At 40.1% G+C, this 22,641-nt stretch overlaps 2 protein-coding genes across 12 annotated transcripts; one reads left to right on the top strand and one right to left on the bottom strand.

Annotated features, from left to right (window-relative positions):
- Nucleotides 1–205: 205 nt before the first annotated feature.
- On the bottom strand, nucleotides 206–8,217 carry LOC112279472 (uncharacterized). Its single transcript, XM_024513940.3, has 10 exons — nucleotides 8,064–8,217; nucleotides 6,864–7,130; nucleotides 6,086–6,415; nucleotides 5,810–5,900; nucleotides 4,187–5,680; nucleotides 3,639–3,861; nucleotides 2,948–3,255; nucleotides 2,036–2,340; nucleotides 1,504–1,645; nucleotides 206–1,221 (listed from the first exon to the last, which is right to left on the bottom strand). The coding sequence occupies exons 2-10, from the start codon at nucleotides 6,959–6,961 to the stop codon at nucleotides 985–987; spliced, it is 3,228 nt and encodes a 1,075-aa protein (XP_024369708.1). The 5' UTR covers nucleotides 6,962–7,130; nucleotides 8,064–8,217; the 3' UTR covers nucleotides 206–984.
- Nucleotides 8,218–10,896: 2,679 nt separating this feature from the next.
- LOC112280062 (uncharacterized) lies at nucleotides 10,897–22,221 on the top strand. 11 transcript variants are annotated; one of them, XM_090249105.1, is made up of 18 exons: nucleotides 10,899–11,297; nucleotides 12,340–12,489; nucleotides 13,699–14,441; nucleotides 14,653–14,827; nucleotides 15,081–15,290; nucleotides 15,698–15,810; nucleotides 16,230–16,366; nucleotides 16,668–17,139; nucleotides 17,272–17,306; nucleotides 17,535–17,642; nucleotides 17,761–18,089; nucleotides 18,298–18,516; nucleotides 19,102–19,304; nucleotides 19,557–19,795; nucleotides 20,277–20,454; nucleotides 20,954–21,105; nucleotides 21,354–21,513; nucleotides 21,672–22,221. In XM_090249105.1, the coding sequence occupies exons 3-18, from the start codon at nucleotides 13,758–13,760 to the stop codon at nucleotides 21,714–21,716; spliced, it is 3,459 nt and encodes a 1,152-aa protein (XP_090105231.1). In that variant the 5' UTR covers nucleotides 10,899–11,297; nucleotides 12,340–12,489; nucleotides 13,699–13,757; the 3' UTR covers nucleotides 21,717–22,221. The 11 variants fall into 11 exon arrangements, with proteins under 11 accessions (XP_090105228.1, XP_090105229.1, XP_090105231.1 ...); XM_090249098.1 differs by adding an exon at nucleotides 13,330–13,525 and having other exon boundaries at nucleotides 16,668–17,336; XM_090249104.1 differs by having other exon boundaries at nucleotides 10,900–11,297; nucleotides 17,272–17,336.
- Nucleotides 22,222–22,641: the final 420 nt, after the last annotated feature.

Here is a 22,641-nt window from a genome sequence, read left to right as displayed (position 1 = left end):
ATTTATAATTTAATTTCACGCTTGGATGACGGTGTCTCTGGAGTCGCAGCCGTACTACCTTGTACAGTAGAGCTTCCACATGTTCAATGGTTGTAATAGTGAGAAGCCTGTGCAAGTGCTATGTGTGGAGTGTCTAATAACTGGTTACCAAGGATGAAGTTTTATCCTGTAAATTTAGCAGATGGAATGTAATGCAACATCCTCATTATAGCAATTTTTTCTAGTTTAACCTGGAAAAGACAGTATACAAATACGAATATGATGCCACGTCAACTAGTCAAATGTCAATTCCAGACTGGTTTGTAAGTGAGAACTGATTAGATGGATTTTTTTATGATGTCTTGGGCGATGTATTTGACACACTTGGTTGTCAACTAAAAGAAGTCCAATTGCGGCACTTCTTCGTAAGGTCCATCACGAAGACGCAAAGAATCACCACGTGAACCGCGCTCACCGCACTTATACTGAACATCGTCATTGAAATCGTGTGCAGTCACTCTCATAACGTATAAGTGATTGTTATGTCGCAGAATGCAGTGCGAAGCGTAAGCTACCTCACAGGCATCTACGAAATAAACTCTTCAAGTTTCACTGCAAGAATCATAAAGATTGCTCATGATCCGAAATAGTACACAACTTTGAAAAGCCGTGGGTCTCCCGAGGACCTCCACCTTTAATCGGGTTCGAGACGATCTTTGCACCACGAGGCCCAAGACTTCTGCAGTCATCACGTCAAGATTCGGAAGTCGCGCCAAAAATAAAGTGCCTTCCCATCGAACACAAGAATATCTCATGATGACACCTTTAAAAGCCTCCAAGCTTGTAAAATTATTCTTTCGCTGGCAGTTAATGGAACGAACAGAAGTCGCCGATCTCCACACTTGGCATTATTTTCAGCAGTGCAGAGAAGTCCACTCCCGAAGCAATGGATTAATGTACGCAACCAGCTTCTCAGTTGATGTAACTCATTTCTGCTCATTTCGTTCAGGCAAGCACTGAACTCGAGGAATTGACAGTCTTATCCCAATATGAGAGGAGAGCATTCCAGTCACAATGGTTCTCTAGGCAGACGTTCAATCTTGGATCAGTGATGGTGATAGCCCAGTGCTTGTCTTCTAAGGCTGCAGCCTCAGCTACCCGCCTGTTATGTTCAAGGTACGCCTTTGTACCTGTGGACAGTGAACAAAACTTCTGCAGATTCTCCGGCAACTCATCGTACACCTGTTGCACATTCATAACATCCAACCAGTTACAGTGAGTTACACTGGCGAGGAACAACAGAAAATAGTCTATAGAATGGAATGTCAACGTATGTTCATAGTTTTCTCGGCGCACGATGATACTGATGGAACGACATGGACGAGATACTGGAACAAGTTGAAATAGATAATCTCCAGTGTCCGACTCGTGAAATGCAATCAAAGAACATCATCGTCTTACGGCACGAAGTTCTGTAGGGAAAACAGCTCCATTTCAGTGTCAGAGAAAAAAGAAATTTTGTACCTTGAACCATCGAGCATGGGCTTCATCGCTGGCAAAGTGGTTGTTAGAATTCCAGTTGCAGTCATAGTCTCTAAAGCATTGCCAAGGTTTGTATCCCCAATAGTGGATGGCATACAACTGAGGAGGTTCCGCGGAAAACAGCCTGGACAGAATCAAACCAAAGCCCCATGTGTTAAAATCAGCCAATTGCAAGAGCCAAAGAGGATTCTATGCCAAGTATAACATGTGCTGGGCTTTGAATTAAGAAACTCACTCCTGATAAACCGAAAATGCTTTCAAGTGAGTTTCAATGAATAAAAACCAAAGGGCCACAGACAGATCTAGTTAGGTACTGGTATGAACTAGTGTACATGGACAGGGTAAGGGCAATGAAAACTTGAAAAAGCAACAAATAGTTGCATCTGACTTGATGCATCATTGAAATAAATAAGATTATGTCATTCTACAAGTGACATATTTGTGCAGTAGTTTCAAACATCTACTTGAGTTGTAGAGTATTAAGGCAAGTATGAAGCTTTGAGAACTTGTTCACCTGTTCGAGGAGTCAACCTCACTAGTTCGTGATCTTGTCCAAAAATACTTCAGATAATTCATGTGCTTGGGAATCCGATGCCACCAAGGGAAAATTCTGTTGAAGAAGTCCCAATCACCACCGGTCTCTGATATAATCTTTTCCATCTCATCCATAAGAAGTTGGAAAGTACAGTTGGAAGGCTCGACGACCATCACACCAGAATTGAACAAGGTCTTCGTGCTTCCACTTGCCGAAATTTCAGGCATGCTAAAAAGATGGTCAAGGTTGCGAAGCACAAGGACATCCGCCTCAACGTACACCACCTGAAGCAACAGTGTGCAATCCATTGGTACTTACAACAACCACTTCATGTATTACCTATTCCACAATCATTCATGATCTGTTCTTTTTTTTGAAAATCAAGTGTATTAATTTGATTGACATCAGACCACCCAAAAACTAAACCAATATGTCACTCTGACAATTTGACAAGACGGGTGACCTACCTTATGGTTTGCTGCATTTCAATTACCACTAATCGAATCCCAAACAATGATGTAAATTTGCTCTCAAATCTTCACATAATAAAGTTGCAAAATATTTAAGATTAGCGTCAGCCACATCCGAAGGCTAGGATCAATGATATAAAGGAGTTCAATTAGAGATTAAATTAAGTGAATCTCTAACTTGTGGTCACTTCTAATTGCAACCATTCTAATGGTTGGGGTGTCATTTAAAATATCCCGGAGCACTAAACCCCAGTTAAATTCAGCCATCGTACTTGTTTCCCATTACTTCTCATTTAACTTCCTTTGACTGTAAGCTTCGATCATGATCACAAAGGGCTTGTTATCAAACGAAGAAAGATGCAAAAAGTACATTAAGCACTTAATATACGAGATAATTCAGAATCGTGGGCGGGAGGATAACCTTGTTGTAATCAGTAATCTGCCACAACCGAAATCTGCTGAAGTCTTTCTCACACTGTTTCCCTTCCACTATGTTCGACTTGTATATCCTTTCCAAATCACGCACCTCCCACCCAGCCTCTCCTAGTGCCTGCCTTTGCTCAGGCGAAATACTGCTATCGACGAGGATAACAAGGTCCTTGGTGGAGCCTGTCTTGCGAATACTGTGAGCGGTTACAATTGCTCCACAAACATAATCTGCTCCAGAGTGAAGAATAGTAACATATGCTTCTTTATGCAAGTTCGAAGCTCCCGTATCTAATGAGGTATCTGCATTACGGAACACACATTAAAGTAGAGTATGGATCAATCTTCCAAGATTTCCAAGCCTTCCGAACTTGTGTTAAAGTAGGCCATAGTAGCCACACTTGTGCAGATTAGCAAGGAAATTCCTTAACCACATTACTGCCGTTACACTAGTAGGATTAGTCCGTCTCATTTTGTGCTAGGTAGAATTTCTACAATGTTTGTAATTAAAGCTTGTGTAAGAGTATCACTTCAGCATTCTACGGTTGAGCCAGGAATTTCTATGAATTCTACAAATATAAACATCATCTGAGAACATCTCAAGGAAGATTTTTACACCAATATACGTGATGGATTAAGAGACGTGGGATTTTTGCGTAAAAAGATGACAAACAGCAATATAATACCTTGTCCTCGAAGAGGGATAGAAAGCTGGCACGAACCAACAGACATCGAGGTGCGTTTTTTAAGCTGTTCTACATTCACTTGATAAAGCCAGCCCTGATCACGATGCTCCAGAAGTTCTCCACAAGAGAAGAGATTCACAAGAGGTCGACATTCACTCAAGATGAGCACATAAATACTTCCATTTCCTGCATTCACGGCAAGGCTTGCAGCTCCAAGGAGGACCTGTTGATTTGTAATCGCAGTTCAATGGTATTAATACTTGGCAGCGTTTTTCAATACAAGTGCAATATGAACAAACTGCAATTTTTGTGTTCCTAAACACAACAATCAGATGTAAGAGTAAAAAGAACATTGTGATGTCTCAGAAAATTTCAGGAAAGGTGCTCGTTCAATGTCTAGAAAGTAATAAAATGAAAATAGGAGTGTACTTTGATACCGAAGTAAGCCACTACCACTTGATAGGAACTTTTTTACAGCGTCCAGTCTCGCAAACAGCGGAAAAGGAAAAATTCAAAATGCACACAGTTGTTCATGGTCTAAGTAATACCTGAAGGGAAGCGGGTTGTTTCCAACCTTCTTGGAGAGCAGAGGAAGCGCAAGGGACACGCGCAATCACTACATCAAGCTGTACTTCAGGGCTAATCTTTGGCATAGGGATTGCGGGACATATGGGAGCTCCATATGTCTCTTCCTCGTCTATCCATTCTGGATAAAGTTGATTCCAGTCCACTGCCTCGTTCACTCTCTCGAATGGAATAATAATTGGCCTTTCACCGGCAAGAAATTGCCAGCGCAGAAAATCTGTTGCCTCCATGTTCAACAGTCCGACTCTTAGCGTACCAGATGTAGCTCTCAGTCTCAATGAAGAGATAAGCGCAGATTCTTGAGGCCACTCATCGCTATTCTCTTGCCGAACTTCAGCTTGCAGTTCCTGTTCTTCAGCAGCATCGTCATCAAGTTTTTCACCATCCATCACACCAACTACCTTTATGTCATCTTCATCTTTCATGCTTGTGAAATTGTTGTTAGTTTCCGTAGCATTGACGATTGATTCGCTAGAATTCTCCAGGCTATTACCAGCCTCCCTACTTGATTCGACTACTGTAACTTCAGGGTCACGTCCCTGGATGATCTTCAACTCATTAGAGTTATCGACATTTTCTGTGCTAAGATCCATGGATTTGACTTTTCCAACATTCGCCATTACAACATCAGAATCTCTGCTAGCTGTGCTGGTTTGTGTCTGAATTAGAGTGTTTCCTTCATTGCCTGATAGGATGTTAGTTTGATGTTTATCTTTATCCTCCATTGAGTTAGATTTGAGTAATTCAGATTTACCCTCTTCTACATTCTTGGCAAACATGGGCTTGGTCTGAGGAGTATTATGAGAAGCCTCCATGCCCTCACCAACCGATACGTTTTCTTTGTTTTCTTCAGAATAGAGTCCGAACGAAGCAATTGTACCTTTCCCAGAAGGCTCATCCTCCGCTTCTGAAAGCTTTTGGGAAGCACGGTCAACAACTTCACGAACTTGCACATCAAGCTCTGCAGGTTTGTGAGTGGGTAAGGACTCTGTCACTGAGGCCTCCTCCTGCAGATGAACAGAATGTTTCCCTGCTGTTTTATTGGCTTCACTTGCCAGCTTCAGTACTTCATTGAATGCCTCAGAAAACCCATTGGATAATCCCTCAGAGTCAACGGTGGAATTAGCTCTTAAAGGAGTCATGTTCAACGATTCTTGAGTATCACTTAATGACATAGTTTTTTCCGATAGAACAACTGCATGAGAATCTAACTTGATATCTTGTTCAGTTTCTTTTTCATCGAAGCCAGCTGTACTCTTTTCAAGAGCGCGCTTGATAACTTCTTCGATAATGTTGTAGCGTTTCGACCTGTTTCTTCCTCGCGTTGCAGGTTTCGTTGATATTACTTTGTGCTGCCTCTCATTCTTTCCCGCAAAAATGTTGACCTCCGAATCCAGTATGTAGGCATCATGGCCTCCAGAAACCTCCCTCCCTACTTGACCAGAATTCCACCTGTGCTGCACAGAATCAGAAAGCTTGACGACTTCAGATGTGAGCAATGTCGCAGTCTCCCCTTTAGAAGTAAACTTGTCTTATCCGCTCCTTTTCATGCCTGATACTACTGCCAAGCGTTTAGGTTTGCTTACAGAGATTTCCGATGATTTTTTCCCCTCTTCATAAATAAGATTTTTCTCCTGCGCGAGCTTCATCTTTCGATTAAATGTTTCATCCACCCCTCTGCAGCATATCCCAAATTCCAACATCAAAAAATCGCTAGACAGCGCACTATGCTCACAGCGAAAAGTAATCAGGTTCTCCATGCGCAGGACATCTGGAAAGACATTGACGTCAGAAAACTTACTTTGAAATACAACAGATCCACATTCATGACCAAATCAAATAACACGATACAAGGTAAATACCTTCCTTGATGAAACTGAATGGCCATAGCTCTTTCCAATTCCCAGTCCTCTTGTGGAATGTATGTACTCTGGAACATCAATGGTACGGTCAATGTACAGAGAGCGGCTAACACTAAAAGCAAGTATCCCAAGCGCCCCGAGCGGATACCCGCAACGAATTTCCTCAGCTTTAAATGCTTCTCTAGGCCCTTAGAGTCATACTTCTGCCGAGCTTGGTAAAGCATGTTCTTTCCCGCATTCCTTACAACGGAAGTTTTCCGCCGGGCATGTTCGATGATGTCCTTTCCAACGATTCCTATAATGGACGTTTTAAGAAACGCTTCTATGTCGCTGTCATACAACACCAACACGTTAATCCATCAACAAACAAACGGTAAAGATGTTCTTGAGTGTTACATGTACTGGTAGTTGGAAGCAGAATGTAGTCATTTCTTAAAACTGTTCTTGTTTCAAACTTGGGAAAATTAATCGAAAAAATACTAGAATTTCATAGAGTGCGAACATCCTGCAGGCCGACTGTAAAGCCATACTATCCGAAAATTACAAAAAATGCCTGCACGAAGTGAAGTTCATGCGACAACCCGAATGATGCAGACACACGAGGTTTTCAAAATCACTGTTATTGAAACTATAAGAAGTAAAAGGCGTCAACGTAAGTATCTGTCACGTTTGCCGGTGAGGGTGTGGATTTCCACACTAATGATCATGATGAGCCTTTAGAAAGAGAAAAAAATGAAGAAAGAAGGGGGGGCAAGATAAAGATAAAGCAGAAACATACATAGAAGAAACACGTTGATAAATCTCTGCAATTCGATCTCTTGACCTCTCCCACATTTCCTGCTTCCAATTTTCCTTCATGTTATTTTCCATCTCCATGATTTCCAAACTTTACCCTAGCTGCCCGAACAGGATGAGCACATTCCAGTCTAGAATGACGGTTCCCTTCGCTGTGTGTTGACAATCTTAATTCGATATCGTGTTACTTCCATGAAGTAATAACCCCCTGGACAGTAAGCATTGTAGGCATGCCTTCCCGACTTTCTACCTGCATGCACGGACACACAACTGTGAGAAACAAATTGTCTAAGTGCAAAAGAACTGGTTTTTAAGTTCAGTCGCCCCTAATACAGACTCGCAAAGCACAGCATTGTTAGAGAAAGTGAATCGAAACCCATCTCCACGCACAGTCATAGCATTGCGGCGCCCAGCTCGTAGAATTGTGTGAGTAATACATTTAAACACACCAGGCGGATAATGAGGATGAAAATTATCTGTTTAATTGAAAGAATCCTTCAAACAACTATCCTACCCCAACAATTTTATGAACAATAACTTTTCGTATGTAATTGAAGATTGGCATTGTAATCTAACATTCCAAGCTACTCGTATGCCACAAGAACAGTTGAACAGAAGCAGAAACCATAATGAGTAAGCATTGAGGAATTCCTACGTTTGACTTTAGAGATGCGCGCTAACTACCGACAGAAGCTTCCTCCTATACCAAAATCTTAATGCACATCCCATATAAACAGAAGAAAGCAGCTCCTGACATTTAAACCCGAAAAATAAAATAAAATAAAATAAAAGCTGTTATTAACTAAAAGAACTGAAAACAACGGTACTTTGTCAATAAAGTACGAAGTTCGCGATATAATGTGTACGGACGAGAGATCGCTAAGCCGTCTAAACAGCTACCGCAACAAATAATACCAACGTCGAAACCACTAACCTCCACGCACAAAATCTTCTCGGCAAACCGACAGCTACCGAAACTGTGCAAAATAAAGCCAGCAAAACCTTGAAAACCACCACCACATCCTACTCCTTCTCCACATTTTAAACATACCAACCGAAAACTATAGTGCGGACCACTTCAGCAGACAAGGAACAGAGCTACGATCCAGGAGTACCTCCCATACACACACACATACACACACGCCGCTCCAAGTTAAAGGTCAGTACACACACACACACACACCAGCCAGGGAGCCTAAAGAATCTCGGCTTCCGACTAGAAACTCCAATGAACTCCACTCCACTCCCCTCCACTCCGCACACCGCCAACACTCTCCAGCACGATCACAACAATGCAGCAGCCTGCCTCGCGTGCACAGCGCATATCGGTAGTGGTAGTAGTGAGACTGAGAAAGAGGCGGCTTTGCAGTCGAAGAAGAAAGCATTGCACGTGTGGATGAATGTATGGATGGATGCGTTCACACACATGGTGACGAGCGAGCAAAACCAGAAGGGGGGCTTGGGACCAGGACGGACATTGACAGCCCGACTGTCGCAAGCGTCAGACGGCGTCAGACAGCGTCAACGTCGTCGTATTTAGTACGGTTCTGGATATCTATACTGTTTCCATGTTCGGAACTTTTACCGTATTTATAACTTGGGTTATCCGCAATGAGGCCTCTTCCAATATATCCTAAGTTGTGGGCAGAGCCGCTTTTCAAAACAGACGATTCAGTGCCGTCGGTCGGTAAGTCGGTCGGTCGGTCGGTGTACTTACCGGCCATTTGAAAGCCGCCGTGTGAACGGGGTCTTGGTCGTACAATACTACGGTAGAGCTACAGTAGCTATCTTGTTTGGAATAAGTACACTAGTAATAATATCAAAATTGGAAAAAAAAATCGCTTGAAAATATAATTATTTACTTACAAACTTTTTGTCAAATTTATACATTCTTCAATAAAAAGATTTGCAAGTAGTTAAACTATATGGTTCGAAGCATCATAGAAATAAACTAATGGTTAGACTTTTATTATCATTATTGTAATGCGAGCAACAATTACAGGCGAATATTTACAGCAAAACAAATGTATTCATTTGATGGTCTTGCATGAAAAATGAAATAATTGTGTTATTTTTTAACAGGATTTTTTATAATGTTTTTTTCATGATCTTTTTGTTGTGTTGTTCTTGATGATTCGGTTATGCTCTCAAGACATGATTCTCTCTCACTCATTCCTACATTTTGAGGTCCATGAACTAGATTCCCAAGTGGATAAGAGCCTTTCCTGTTCTTTGTGATATCCTAATCTATGCTTGTTAACTAGATCTTCTATCTCATCTCAAAGTTTATACTATTTCTTGTGTTCTTTGATAAGTTTTTTCTCTTGGATTTTGGTGAGTTTCCCCATCACACGAAACCTCTACCACCACAAATTCCAATCAATGAAGATGTAGAGTACTAAATATTTAAATAAATAAACATTGTGGAATGGAGGTAGTGGAATGTTTTCAATTTGTAATTAGAAAAAATAATAATCAAACAAAATCAATTTCTCACAAATAATGCATTTGGACATGACATACTGGATGGTGTAAAATATTTCGATTTTGTGTCTGTAATGAAGATCAAAATCAGATGAAGAAAATGAGTTGACATGAAACTAGATGTTTCTGAGGATAAGAGTCTGAAAAATAAACTACATAAATCATATTTTTTTCACATCCAAAACACACACACACACACATATGTATAAATATAAATAAAAAATACTATAAACCATAGCAGTTTAGATACATTTTCTTAATGATGAGTGCATACATATAAATGGTGAGATGATTAGCAACTTCCTAACTTCAATATATATATATATATATATAATAAATAAAAATACATAAATGAAAAAATACTTCAAGATTAATATGTTCTGTAGGCCTCTGGGTAAGAAACTATTGGGCTGTCTCATAATTAAAGGGGGGATATTCCATTTGTTTTGATAAACAATATTAATATGAATTTGTTGTTTCTTTAAAAACAACTGAAGTGGAAAAAAGGCTTGCAATAACAACAGTTCCTATGGGTCAGCAGAAGCCATGCAGGCAAGGGAATTAGAAGGATATACCCACCCCACTATTGTCACAATTTTTGACACCACTATCAACTCTTGGGTAAAGTTTTCAAATTATACATTTTTGTTGTTATTAGCCTTTTAACTATAAGTATACAAAGCATGCTGTAGTTTTCTTGTTGTCAAAGTCTTTGAGTTTTTAATAATTACATTACTATGAAGTATCCAACAAGGTGAAGCATAAAATATATCACCATGTAGATTGTGTCAAATTTAACTTCCAGTTACTCACAGATTCCACATAACATGTATGTATAGTTTCAAACAATCATAAAAATAAATGAAAATGGATATCTATATATATATATATATATATATTGAGAGAGAGAGAGAGAGAGAGAGAGAGAGAGAGTATAGTTTAATTGGTCAAAGTAATTTGTATGTCCCTGTTCACATTCTTATGGTAAATATTCATATTATGTTTATTATCATATGCATTGTTTATATATAGATTAATACTTCATCCTGAAATAATCATTTTTAGAATGTTGTTTAAATTTGTTTTGTAATTGATTTTGATGAAATAAAAACAAACACACATATATATTTAGTTTTTTACAGAATGCATATTAACGGTATGGCAGTGGCTAAACCACTAAAGACGAAAACGTGCCACATGTCTAAAATAAAGATAAATTTCAGCCACAATAGATTCACGTGTCAGATTGCCATGAAAATATTACACCATCTAATTCTAAAATCATGTCTGATGGTGAGCACTATAGGTCTGGAGCTACTAAATCTGGAGCCATATTCCTCAAACAAAAAGCTGAATTGCTATTTTCTACACATCGTGAGTGTATGTGCTATAATGAAGGGCCCATACAATGCACGTCTCATATATTTTAATGGTGAAGCAGGTTTCCAGTTCGGTACACTGGCATCTAAGTATAAATAGAAGGCCAGACAGAGTTTCGACTTTTAGGATACCGGGGAGGGCCATATACAGGGCACGGTAAAACGGTGAACTAGAGTGGAGGATTATACCGGGATTATAGCGGGGCGTTGTTGTCCGTGGTCCCTTCATCTTCCGCAGTGAGTGTGTGTGTGTGAGAGAGAGAGTGTGTGTGAGTATGTGCGTTACTTCTTGTTTAGCGCTGCATTTTGCAACGGTGCTCCGCGTCTGCTTCGAAGGTGATTGGTCGTCTCATGTGGTGAATAATTGCATGAGGCATTTATATTTTGTGCTACTTCAGGGATCCTTTTATATAATAAGATTTTTCGACAGTTGTGGGGAATAGATTTGGAGCCATTCCGGGGTTTTGGTAATGGTGGCACCGCGCGGAAGGTTTGCGTGAGGTTTTTGCAGAGGATGCCAAATTCAATTTTACTATCTTGGTCTTCGGCAATTGGTAGCGCCCGCTTTGCCTGTCGTCCTGTTCGTTGTGTGTCACACAAAAGATCCTAAACATTCCCAAATTGGTTATATTCTAAAAATAATATTACATTTATCCTTTTTCATTCACCAGGTAAGCTTTCCATTCATTTCCGCATACATGGAGATCAACTGCGAAATTCAGCCCGTAAGGTTCAAACAATTGATTTTGAACCTGTTTTTCATGCGCTTGGTGGTATGATTTAGTCACCTGAATTCCAATTGAGGTTCGACAATGACAGGCTCACTCCTGTTTTTGTTGTATTTTTCTTCATTCGATGGACGTTGTAGGTGGTGAAGGGTTCGAATTAGAGGGGAGGTGGTACAATTGAAGATCAGTGGGAGTCATTCGGTCTCACCATGTGGAGCTTCCTTACGAGTGTCATTTAGGGTTTTGAGCGTAGTTTCACTTGAAGAAACCGTTTTATGGACTCATCTGAACGAGTCTTGATGATAAAGCACTTGTTTCAATTAATCGTATCTTGAATTTTTCATTATGTTTTCTGCTGGAGGGGGTGGGGGTCGATCTCCCGCATTGTGAATGAGCAAATGTTTGACGTCTTCAGCAATCTATCTCTAATGAATCAGAGCAGTTCCCCTCATCAGAATTGCTATAAATGAGGAGTTCGTAATCGTTCTATTTCGATTTTTTACATCTCTCTCTCTCTCTCTCTCTCTCTCTCTCTCTCTCTCTTCTTATTTTATTTTATTTATTTCTTCAGCCGATCTTAATTTTTAACAGAGGGTGTTTATACTTTCTGATATCAATATTTTCAGCCACGATATTTTTTTTATGATTTTGTTCTCTTTATGGTTCTTGGCGTAGACTGCAGTAAAATTTAAATGGTGGTGTGCTTCCTTTTGGCGGAAGAGTCGCTACAATGATGATACTCCTCGAAAGTGTCATCCTCTTAGCGATTGTCATTAACAGTCAAAAGGATTCATTCAGTCCATGCGGGGAGAGACGAGGAATATATCTATCATGGATTATTTGCTTACATATCTGGAAACTTATGCAGGGCCTCATCCATGTGGAAGTTGAACCTGTAAAACATGTGGTATTATAAATCACTCAGTTCACGTGAACTGAAAAAGAAGAACTTGTGGTGCTGACAAACAAACAGGACTCAAGGCTCCGCCACAACTCTTCATCACCAGCAGCTGATCAGGTTTGTGAAGTTGTTGCAGGTTAGGGGACCTGTGTGAAGTATAAGCCTCTTGATTTATTTGTGCCGTGAGGTTTGAAGTTGACCTTCTTCAGTTCTGGCTACACTACCGAGACCTGAGATTGAGTGTAGGTGAAATTACCTCGGGATAGAGGTATAGTAAAGCGCGGAGTTAGGAATGCCATTTTTCATATTCCTTACTGTATTCCAGGAATAATGAAATTGTGTGCTTCTCTAGTGAGTATACGCCGAGCATTGGCCCGTTGCAAGGTCTGGTAAACGTACTCCAGAGTACCCAGAATCTCGTACGTCAACTGGTTTAATAGGCTTGCTATTCCTAGGTAGGATAAGGTTTCGATTCAGAAGTTAGCAGAGGGTCCTCTCTATCATCTTCTCTGATACGTTAGTGTGCTAGACCTACTGGTCAAATATGATCGTCGAGTTGCAGGGGTCAATGGAACTGAATTTTTACCAGTTTGTTGAGACTTGATGTTAATTTCTTGTCTGGCGAATGTGGAGTTCTTGATCGTTGTGTGATCCTTGGCTTTGGATGTGTTGAAGTGGCATTTCTTGACAGGGTGATTAGTGGATGTCGTAGCATATGGCATCTTTGATTCTGGTATGAAAAGAATTGGATGCAGTCAGTATTTTTGTAGTTGATTTGAAATTTCATAGAAATTGTTAAGCATAATTGATGTAGTGTTGATTTCATCATACTTTCCCACTTGAGAATTTTCTTTCAGCATCAATCTACCTCACGTCCTTTTTGGTTGATTTAGATTCTCTTTGAAATGTTTACGTAGAAAATAAGATGTGTATTTGAATTTTTTTTCCCTTGTGAAGATGGGCAGATGGTATGAGATTGGCATGTGAATATTGAGATTCTACGAGATATTGTATTGGCCTAGTTGTCAACCATCACGAGGATGTCCATCATCATGTTATATCACAAATGGAAACTTTAGATTAGCCTTCTTGCTATTATTGAGCTTGAGTTGATTCGGATTAGGTGGTGAATTTGACTCTCAATCCTTTCAAGGTCGGTATTCTAGTCCAATCATTACAATGGATCATAACAGAAGTAGTTTTCAAGCTGGAAAAAGGGCTGGAGGCTTTCAATACTTCTATTCTAATCAGAGATTCTTGTATCATGCTCTTAGTATTAACAGATCTTGTTGCTTATCGAGGTTTCCTATACCTGCATCATGACAGCGTATGAGGAAAGACCATGGCCGTGAAGAACACACCTTGATGCAAGCACAGGATTCAACATGTTTACTGGACAACGTTCCTTGTCGAACAATAACGAAGTAGCGTCAAGTACATCTTTACAAACAAACAACATGCAAGGAGCTGTTCGAGGAGACGGGAACGGAGAAAGGACTTGGAGTAATGTACCTTCCGCCACGGATTTCAATATCTATAACAATATTCGAAATTCCTTGGCTACTGATGAGTATGCTTCTCTTGGAATTCCGTTGAATCGAGAGGGGAATTATGTACCTGCGGGCGATATCACCACACACAGGCAAACGTCTGGAAGATTCCCCCTGGATCCTTTACTCATCCCTCGAGCAAGTCCAATGTCCTCCCAAGCAAATTCTTTGGTTTTTGAAGGAAATGTTCCTGTCGCAGCTAGAAGTCGGTCCTCAATGCTCTGGGCGCCTACGAATAATCAAACGCGAATGGCTAACTCGTTTACTCCCACATCTATTGGTCCTTCTTCATTGGTTACGTGGAGGCGAGCATCCGCGCCCTCCCCGTCAAATCACAACAATTTATCACGAATGGGGAATTTGCAGCCCCGCATACCAGCCTCTACTAAAACAAGCCCTTGGCATGGTAGGAGTTTGATTGATTCATCTGTTTCGAATCCTCGAGCGCCACCAACTTCATCCGATCAACATTCGATCAGTTCTTTCCGACACGGTGCCTACGGAAGTTCATCACATCAAGTGCTCTTCTGACCTCTGTGTTCGTTCTCATGTTTCTAGGAATATTGTCTTAAATACACATGATGTAGTGAAGTAACTCTTCCTTCTTGCGGCATTCTGTGCAGTTTGATAAAATCGAGTGCATATTTCATTTTTCATGCACGCTGCGTATACCCGATAAAATATTTTCTTTGTCGTCTTTATTTTGACCATTTGTAACTTGAGTTTGTAGGCACCAATATGGCCGGAAGGATCTTCCAACGGATCCCTGCTTGATAGTTCGATTGCAAGATCTGCTACCCACAGGAATAACAGCTTTGGCGCCGATTCTGAACAGATGATGCACTCCCCGATGCGCGCACCAAATCCACTGAGTCGTAGAAACACATTTCCCAACCATTTTTCAGGCAAGATTGGCAATCTTTGAACGTGAATCTGATTGTGAGTTAGTGCATTGTAACCCGATGGAGGTTTCTAACTTGGCTGTGTCGTGGTCTGTGAGGACTAACTCATCCTTGTTTATCTACTCACATGATTGAAGTGGTTGCTTGTTTTACTTACGCAATTGTTGCTATTACCCATTGATCTGAAGGCTAGGCATACTTCAGATAATCTTTGGACTCTCTGTTCCATATTGTTGACATTGAATCGCTAGTGCAGATGTCCCAGAGGCGATGCATAATATAGCAGCTGTATATCGGTCAAGGAGTGTACCTCCCAGTCCAGGGATGCAGTTGCCATCTACGCCGGGGTTTGGCAAAATGGAGCAGGCGACATCTTCTCCCATAACATTTGGACGCTTAGAATCAAACTATGCAAGACGAGGCAACTTTGTTGGAGATGCAGGAAGTTTTGGAGCGGAATCTACAGGTAAGAAACATACGTTATTACTCTTTTGTGACAGTATATTGATAGAAACCTCACTGCATAAGTGTCAGTCAACATTTAAGATCTCTGGGGAAATTGTGTTTTATTTCCTTAAAGTGACCAGAATGGGAATTGAGCAGGACTACTTCAACAAACTGTATCCGTCATAATTGCTAGTTACAATCACATTCCGACAAAAAGTTCAAGTGGCTGAGCGTAGCAATTTCGAACCCCGCAGCTTGGTGAAAGATTACCAAGTCAAATTGCAGATTATTCAGAATCACAGCCACTGTTTGTATCGTTGCACTGGGGAGCTGCATAGTAGAATCATACTCATACCAAAAAGTATTTCTCTCCATGTAGTATTCGTGCGTCGAATTATATCCTTTCTTTTGCACGCCTGGTTTTAGGTGTTCCTGGCTCAGGGGTACTGGAGGATGCCATTAGAGCGCAGAACTTGGAGCGAGTGCTAGCGATTCTAGAACAGGGTTTCAGTCCTAATGGTGAGCGAGGCTCTTCAGAGGTGGGTGGCTTGTTCTAAAGTCATAATTCTAGTGTGTATTTAATTGGGTCAAGAATTGATTATGAACGTGTCAACCTTTTACTTCGTTACAATCGTGTTCTTGTAGTGTCTATTACACTTGTCTGTTTGTTTACTGCAATCTAAAATATGTATGTATAGCTTCATAGTAAGTGTATTCTTGGAAAACTCTTACCAACACACGTGCACTTTTAGCAATCCCAATCGTTACCGTACCTATGATTGTCAGTAAATATATACATTATACCCTATTCTTAAGACCCTTCGACATAAGTCCCATGTTGTGTTTAAGGTGCTTGTACTCTCATGCATAGTTCTGTTTATGAGCTATGTGAATATTTGAGGATCAAGCGCTGAGGAGTGTTTATTGATCATGCTGAGACCTATCGCTTGATCATCAGACTCCGCCATTGTTATTAGCGGTTGGTACGGGCAGTGAGACACTTGTGAAGTTGCTCCTTGAAGCTGGGGCTAACGTCAATGCTTGTGACGGTCGACAATACACTGCTCTGCATTATGCCGTAGCCTCAGGAAACCGGTAATGCTTTCTACGCTGAATTCACCAAACTTCTGTTACAAAGTGATATGTATCCAATGAACGAAGCTAGTGGTTCTGCTTCTGTATGTTAGAATTTAGCGGATCGTCTTCTTTGAAACGTAAAATATTTTGTCTTTGAGTGCTAGCTTGTGTAATCCTATAGTCACATGAGCATACGGTCGAGTATGCAAGTGACATCATCCATAATCGGACTTTTATATGTCTTGTGTTATTGCATTTCTGTCCTATCCGAGAATTGTGTGTACACGGTCTAATCAGGTTGACTTCATGTTACAATCAGGGGCATTGTGAATATCCTGCTCTATGCTGGTGCAAACATATACGCAAAATCGGATAGTGATCTTTTGCCTGTTCAGTTGGCTACCGACCCAGCAATTAGTGAGCATTTGGGTGCACGAATGAAATCGGATATAGAAGGTCGAATGAGTCCAAGACCAACTTTGGCACACTCAAGCATCCATATGCCTGATCTGTATCAGTGGAGAAAGAACTCACTGTTTTCGAATAACAGATCTACGAGCTTTTCAGAAGCTGGAGAGTTTGATAGGTCAATGCGGGAAGGTCACGAAAGAAATATGACTTCAGGGATGGACGTAAATACAGGTAGTTCCCAAGATCATGAGGTAGCGGGCACTATCCAAGGTTATAGAGAAGATGCTAGCATACAGCCAGAGAAATGGGGAGCCAATAGGCAAATTTCTCAGAATACTGCTGGCCAAGCTGTTGGATCCAGTCCGATGGACTGGGAAATTGTAAGAAATCCATCATTTGAGGTTTTTCGTCAAGGATTAGTTCACAGGGCTTTTTCCAATCAGAGCTCAAACATCACTTCAAATGAAAATAGTATCTACTCACCCAACAAAGGGATGGATACATGGATGCAGGATGGAACCTCTTCCTTCAAAGGCTCACTCACGAGGTCATTGCCTGAACGGGTTTTGCACGAAAGGCATGGCTTTTTCTAGTAATCATTTCCCTTTGCTTTTATTGACTCGGTGAAATGGAAGAAATAAGTACAAATATTTTCTGTTGCAATGACCTTATTTTCTATGAGGATAACGAGATACTCTCAAGTGTGAATGAAGACGTGGAACATTATTGTTAAACATTGCATTCTATTTATTTATTTATTTATTTTTTTTTGTAGGTTACCTCTTCAACGGGTACCAAGTATTAAAGCTGCTCCAAAGCATAATTTGAATGCACCTCAGGAGGAGTTGCTACGCCAAAGCATCGATCCTACTGAACAGGCAAGCTCTTCTCCTCTTGTGACTGTGGTGTCCAGGGCCCTTAGTGCACCAGCAGGTTTTGTGCAGGAGGTCGATGATCACAAGAACTGGTTGCTGAAGTGTAATTCTCTGCCCGCAGGCAACTTACTCAGATGTAAAAAGTACAGCTGCGATTAATTCTGAAGAGGCCGAATCTGATCCTTCAGATAGAAACTCTTCCCGAGGATTTGAGGATAACAAGATTAACGGAGTCAATGAGGAAGTGGATTCTGGATTGAGTAGTTCTCAAGAGCGTACTGCCGAGATGCGAAAGAGATTTGCACGTGCTTGTGATAGTATGGCTCCTTCTATGATGGAGAAGTTCAGAGCAGCAGCCTTACCTGGGCACAAACTCGAAGTTCATGAGAATGAGGAATACCTCTCTGAAAAGTCATCAGGAACCCCACAAGCACCTGAAACTCCGCGGCAAGAAGGTGAATCCATAGGAAGTTTAACAGATTAATTGAAAAGTATTCTAAATTGGCCATTGATAGTTGATGACTGGATCTTCCATTATTAATTTGCTGCAATTCATCTATACGTAATTTGTTGTGATTACGATCTCAGGGCTAGGTTTTTTCTTTAAAACAAACAAACAAACAAAATTAATTATTTATATATTTTGGTGCTGATGGGATTAAGAAAAACCTGAAACGCGTGTCCTTGACAACCCCCAAAGAGCCTCTAGCATACCCAATGAGAAGGCAGATTCTGCGGATGTTCGTCCAGCCTCTGTCTTGAAAGGAGATGCAAGAAAGATGAAAGAAAAGAAGAAAACAGTGACTTTTGCTGTTGCGGAACAACCTACTGATGTAAACCTTGCTCTTATTCGAGAGGATTGGCATGAAGCAGCACGATCAGGTGAAGAGTAGTTCTTAAGTAATAACTATGGTGTTCACGATGTAGATTTTATGACGAAACTTAGAATTTAATAATCATTTAATGCTTTGCTACAATTCGTAAGAGTTGAATGCTATAGTTTAGTAAATGGAGAGTCTTCTGCCGGCAATTTCACTTCGGGTGACTCAAATTTAATTTGATTTTAGAATGCCATAATTTAAACCTGTGGTCTTGTCATCTATTCTTTGATACGCATTGCGGGAAATATATTTCAGTCTTTTGTTATTTAACAGTTCTATGGTAACCAGCTCCACGTACAAAAAATTATGTGAGTTTATTTACCGTTGTCTTCTGAGGGCTTAATTCTGGCCGAAGGCGTCAGTACTGTACATTGTATTCAGGGATCATTGTCTGAAAATTAACTTGGACCTTCTTTTGTTTTGGAATAAAATAAAATGAAATATCAATATGAGGGTAAATATACAAACATGTGCCTGAAACAAACTTTAGTTCCCGAAGGTAGTCATTTATGTCGAGAAGTTCCAGTCTCCAGGTTGAATCAACCATGACCAACAGGAATACCGAAATCATTAGATCATGATGCAGGTTGTGTGGGTTGCGGCAAACCAGGGTGTGAAGGACGATGTATTGCTCCGGATAAGCAATCATCTGCCTCCACTAGTGAAATTGCTTCTTGCAGCAGCAGCCAAACCGTTCCAGACAAATTTTCAACCAATGTGCAACCTACTCGCACAGGATCTGTTCGCTGGACAAGAGGAGAGTTGCTTGGTGAGGGTGCATATGGAAAGGTTGTACTTCTCTATGGTCTCATATTTTAGTCCAATTTTTATTTAACGTCAACAAAGGTTTCACTGAAGGAGAGCCCTTAGAAAGCTTCTGAAATTCTAGCATGCCATCTCTACTTAGCTGCATGCTCTGAAGCGATTGTGCATGTCAAACCAGTAGCTTTCAATTGAAGTTTTTGATCTTTCAATTCCACTTTTTTGATGTTTCCAGGCATAACATTGTCTAGACAAATAAAACTTACACCCATCTTGCAGGTTTATGCTGGACTTAACCAAGATACAGGTGAGCTGATGGCTGTGAAACAGCTGAAATTAAACATAGCAGCTGAGGGGCAGGAAAGGCAATTCTACTTGGCAGCATTAGAACGCGAAATTGCTTTATATAAGATCATGAGACACAAGCACATTGTAGGCTATATTGATATGGAGCAAGATACCGAGACTGGCAGTCTCTATGTCTTCTTAGAGTATGTCTCCGGTGGCTCCATTCAAAGGTAGAACATACTCCCGAATTTACTATGAATATGATCTGTTTCAGCTTCATCATCTGAAATTTGTGTCAAGCTCTAGGTTTGAATTTATTTTTTTAACTTACGTATCTCTAGATGCCTCTTCTTTTCTTATGGGATTCTTTTGTTCTACGAAATTAGTGTTGCATGCTAAAGTTGCATGAAGGTTTTCCTATTCCTTTCTACAGCTGCATATGGTATTTGAGCAGTGTTTTGAAAAAAGCGTTGCAGTTTCCTTTAATTCTTGCTGGCATATTTGTCTGTGGTTGCTAACCGGGTAGACCAATTTTTTCCTGCCTGACAAGAACTGTGCAACATTCAAATTTGTGTTGTCTTGCTCGGCTTGTGTTTTTTCTCCAATATGCTCGCTCTCTCCCATTGCTTGACTTTTGAATTCTGGCTGATGTTATATTATTTTCTAGCAATTACCTATGCAGGGCCTTGTTGACTTGGCTTACTTTTGTAGTATGCTGGAGAGATTCGGACGATTCAGTGAGCCGTTGGTAAGGGTTTACACTCGACAACTGCTTCTTGGACTGGAGTACCTACATGGAAAAAAAATAGTACATCGAGACATCAAAGGTGGCAATGTGCTTGTGGATGCTGATGGGGTTATCAAATTAGCCGATTTTGGTGCCTCAAAGGTATTGGAACTCTTTCAAGCACCTAATTATGCTGGCTTATTGTCATCCGAGTGATTCCTGTTTTTTGGCAAATTGACTTTTCTTAGGCAGTGTACGTCCTCTTTGTATCTTGCAGAGTAGATTCTAGTGCTACATGGCTTATGAATTTTTAGAGGTAGTAATGTATGATGCATTAGACCCTATTGAAACGTTTTTATGCATTGAAATGAGACACTCAGCGTCCCAATTATACAGTAAAGCTGAATCCAAACTTCAGCAATCGACATTGTAACCATGCAGTGTGTATTTATCAAGTTGGTATTGAGCAGTGTGGCTTTAATTGTTTGATAGGAGGGAAGCTAATTCATATCAAATATCACACACGGCTATACAAAGTCACGTCCACATTCAGTTCCTCTAATTGGCTCCTGTGATAAGTCCATTATTGAAAAATTGAATCTTGTTGCTGTATTCAAATGATCAGACCAGCCAATCTCTAGAGGAATTTTCGTGTTTGCAGGCATTTCATGACCCGACACAAACTGATGGGTTCAAGTCAATCAGAGGGTCTGTGTTCTGGATGGCACCGGAGGTCATCAAAGGTGATGGCTACGGCCGCAGAGCTGATATTTGGAGCGTTGGTTGCACTGTGGTTGAAATGCTCACGGCTGAGTAAGAGTCAGCTTTTTCACTTTCATCAATGTGATAGAAATTTCGTCAAGATCATGACTTTCTTCTCAGCATATGTATGCGCTTTGAGACAAATTTGAGATCAGTCACTTAAACCTGAAGTTTTTTATGTCCTTCCAATTTCGATGGTGCCAAAGTTTGTCAAGGCTGTTTCTAATCCTGGTTGAGTAGAGAACTAATGTATATTCTACACCCCAGTTCAGAATTGCTGGTACTTTGTTATATGACAGGCACCCCTGGCCAGAGATGGACAACACATGGACAGCCATATTTCACATTGCGAAGGCAAGTAGCGGCCCCCCTATACCAGAAGGAGTCTCCGATGTTGTCAAAGATTTTTTGTCACAGTGTTTTCAGCTTGAAGCAAGGAGACGGCCAACATCAACTGAGGTAAGCTCTATCAACTTGTAGGTTCTTGGTCGCTTTTTGCATGAACAATACTGCATGCTAGTTACTTCAACCCGTATAGAGAGAAAGAAATTGTATGTCTTTTGTCCTTGTAATATATGTTGATATATTGTGCTAAGCCAAGGACTTCGGTGGAGCAGCTTCTTCAGCACCCGTTTGTTGCGGAGATTCCAACCCAGACATAATGAATGATTCAAAACTTGCCTTGAAGACCAAAATGATTATCAGTTACATTATCTTGCAGAGAATTGTGCTAACCCTCCTGGGCATAAGGTCTAAAAAGGAACAGGAAGAAGTGGTGTTGATCAACACAAAGATGTGTTGCTTCGATTAATGTTATGCATCATGAGTCCAACTTTCAATTAATAAGCTGTGTGGAGACGGATGAAAACATAGATCTCTATCGTTATTCAAACACTTTGGTTCAGAGAATGAGGAGGAATCTATCAATTTAAACTTCCATATGCTCACCCTAGTTTCGCCACTTAGTGATGAAGTTTCCGAACTTTTCTTTTTACCTTCTCTGCTAGTGAAATTTGTCTACAAAAAGTTAAAAGTTACCAGATATAGATTTTGCTGTGTGAAAGAGGTTTAATCTCTACATTCGACGACGATCTCAAAACTGTGTTTGTCTAATCCTCAAGGTCTAATGTCAAGCATCATTCATCTTTTTGAACCTGTTTCAAGGTTTATCGTAAAATGTTTTCAATTATGGAATAGTATTTTGAATCAACTTAGTGTATCCATTACTTTTCAAAAATACAGGAAAGTTACCACTATAATTCATAAGTAATAGCAAAATATGTGTTGAAGAATAGGTAGTTTAAAGCAAATTCACATGTGCTTAGTATCTTTGCAAACATTTGGCTAACTTTTGTAAAATTTAATTAATTTTTAGTTGCATTTTTAATAAAAATATTATTACTTAAGAAAATATCATAATTCTTTCTTTCTTATACTAATAAAATAAAATTTAGAAAAAATAAAATAAAATAGCATACTTATCAAAATAGATAATATAAAATTATTTGAAGAATCTAGTGATAATTTTTTTGATAGATTATTACTTTATGATGTTATAATTGGGTATTATTAACTTATAAAATAAAG

The sequence above is a fragment of the Physcomitrium patens genome, chromosome 3 (assembly GCF_059467195.1).
Source record: "Physcomitrium patens ecotype Gransden chromosome 3, ASM5946719v1, whole genome shotgun sequence".
Lineage (NCBI taxonomy): Eukaryota > Viridiplantae > Streptophyta > Bryopsida > Funariales > Funariaceae > Physcomitrium > Physcomitrium patens.
Note: the sequence above shows the minus strand (reverse complement) of the source record. Positions and strands in the feature narration are given on the sequence as shown.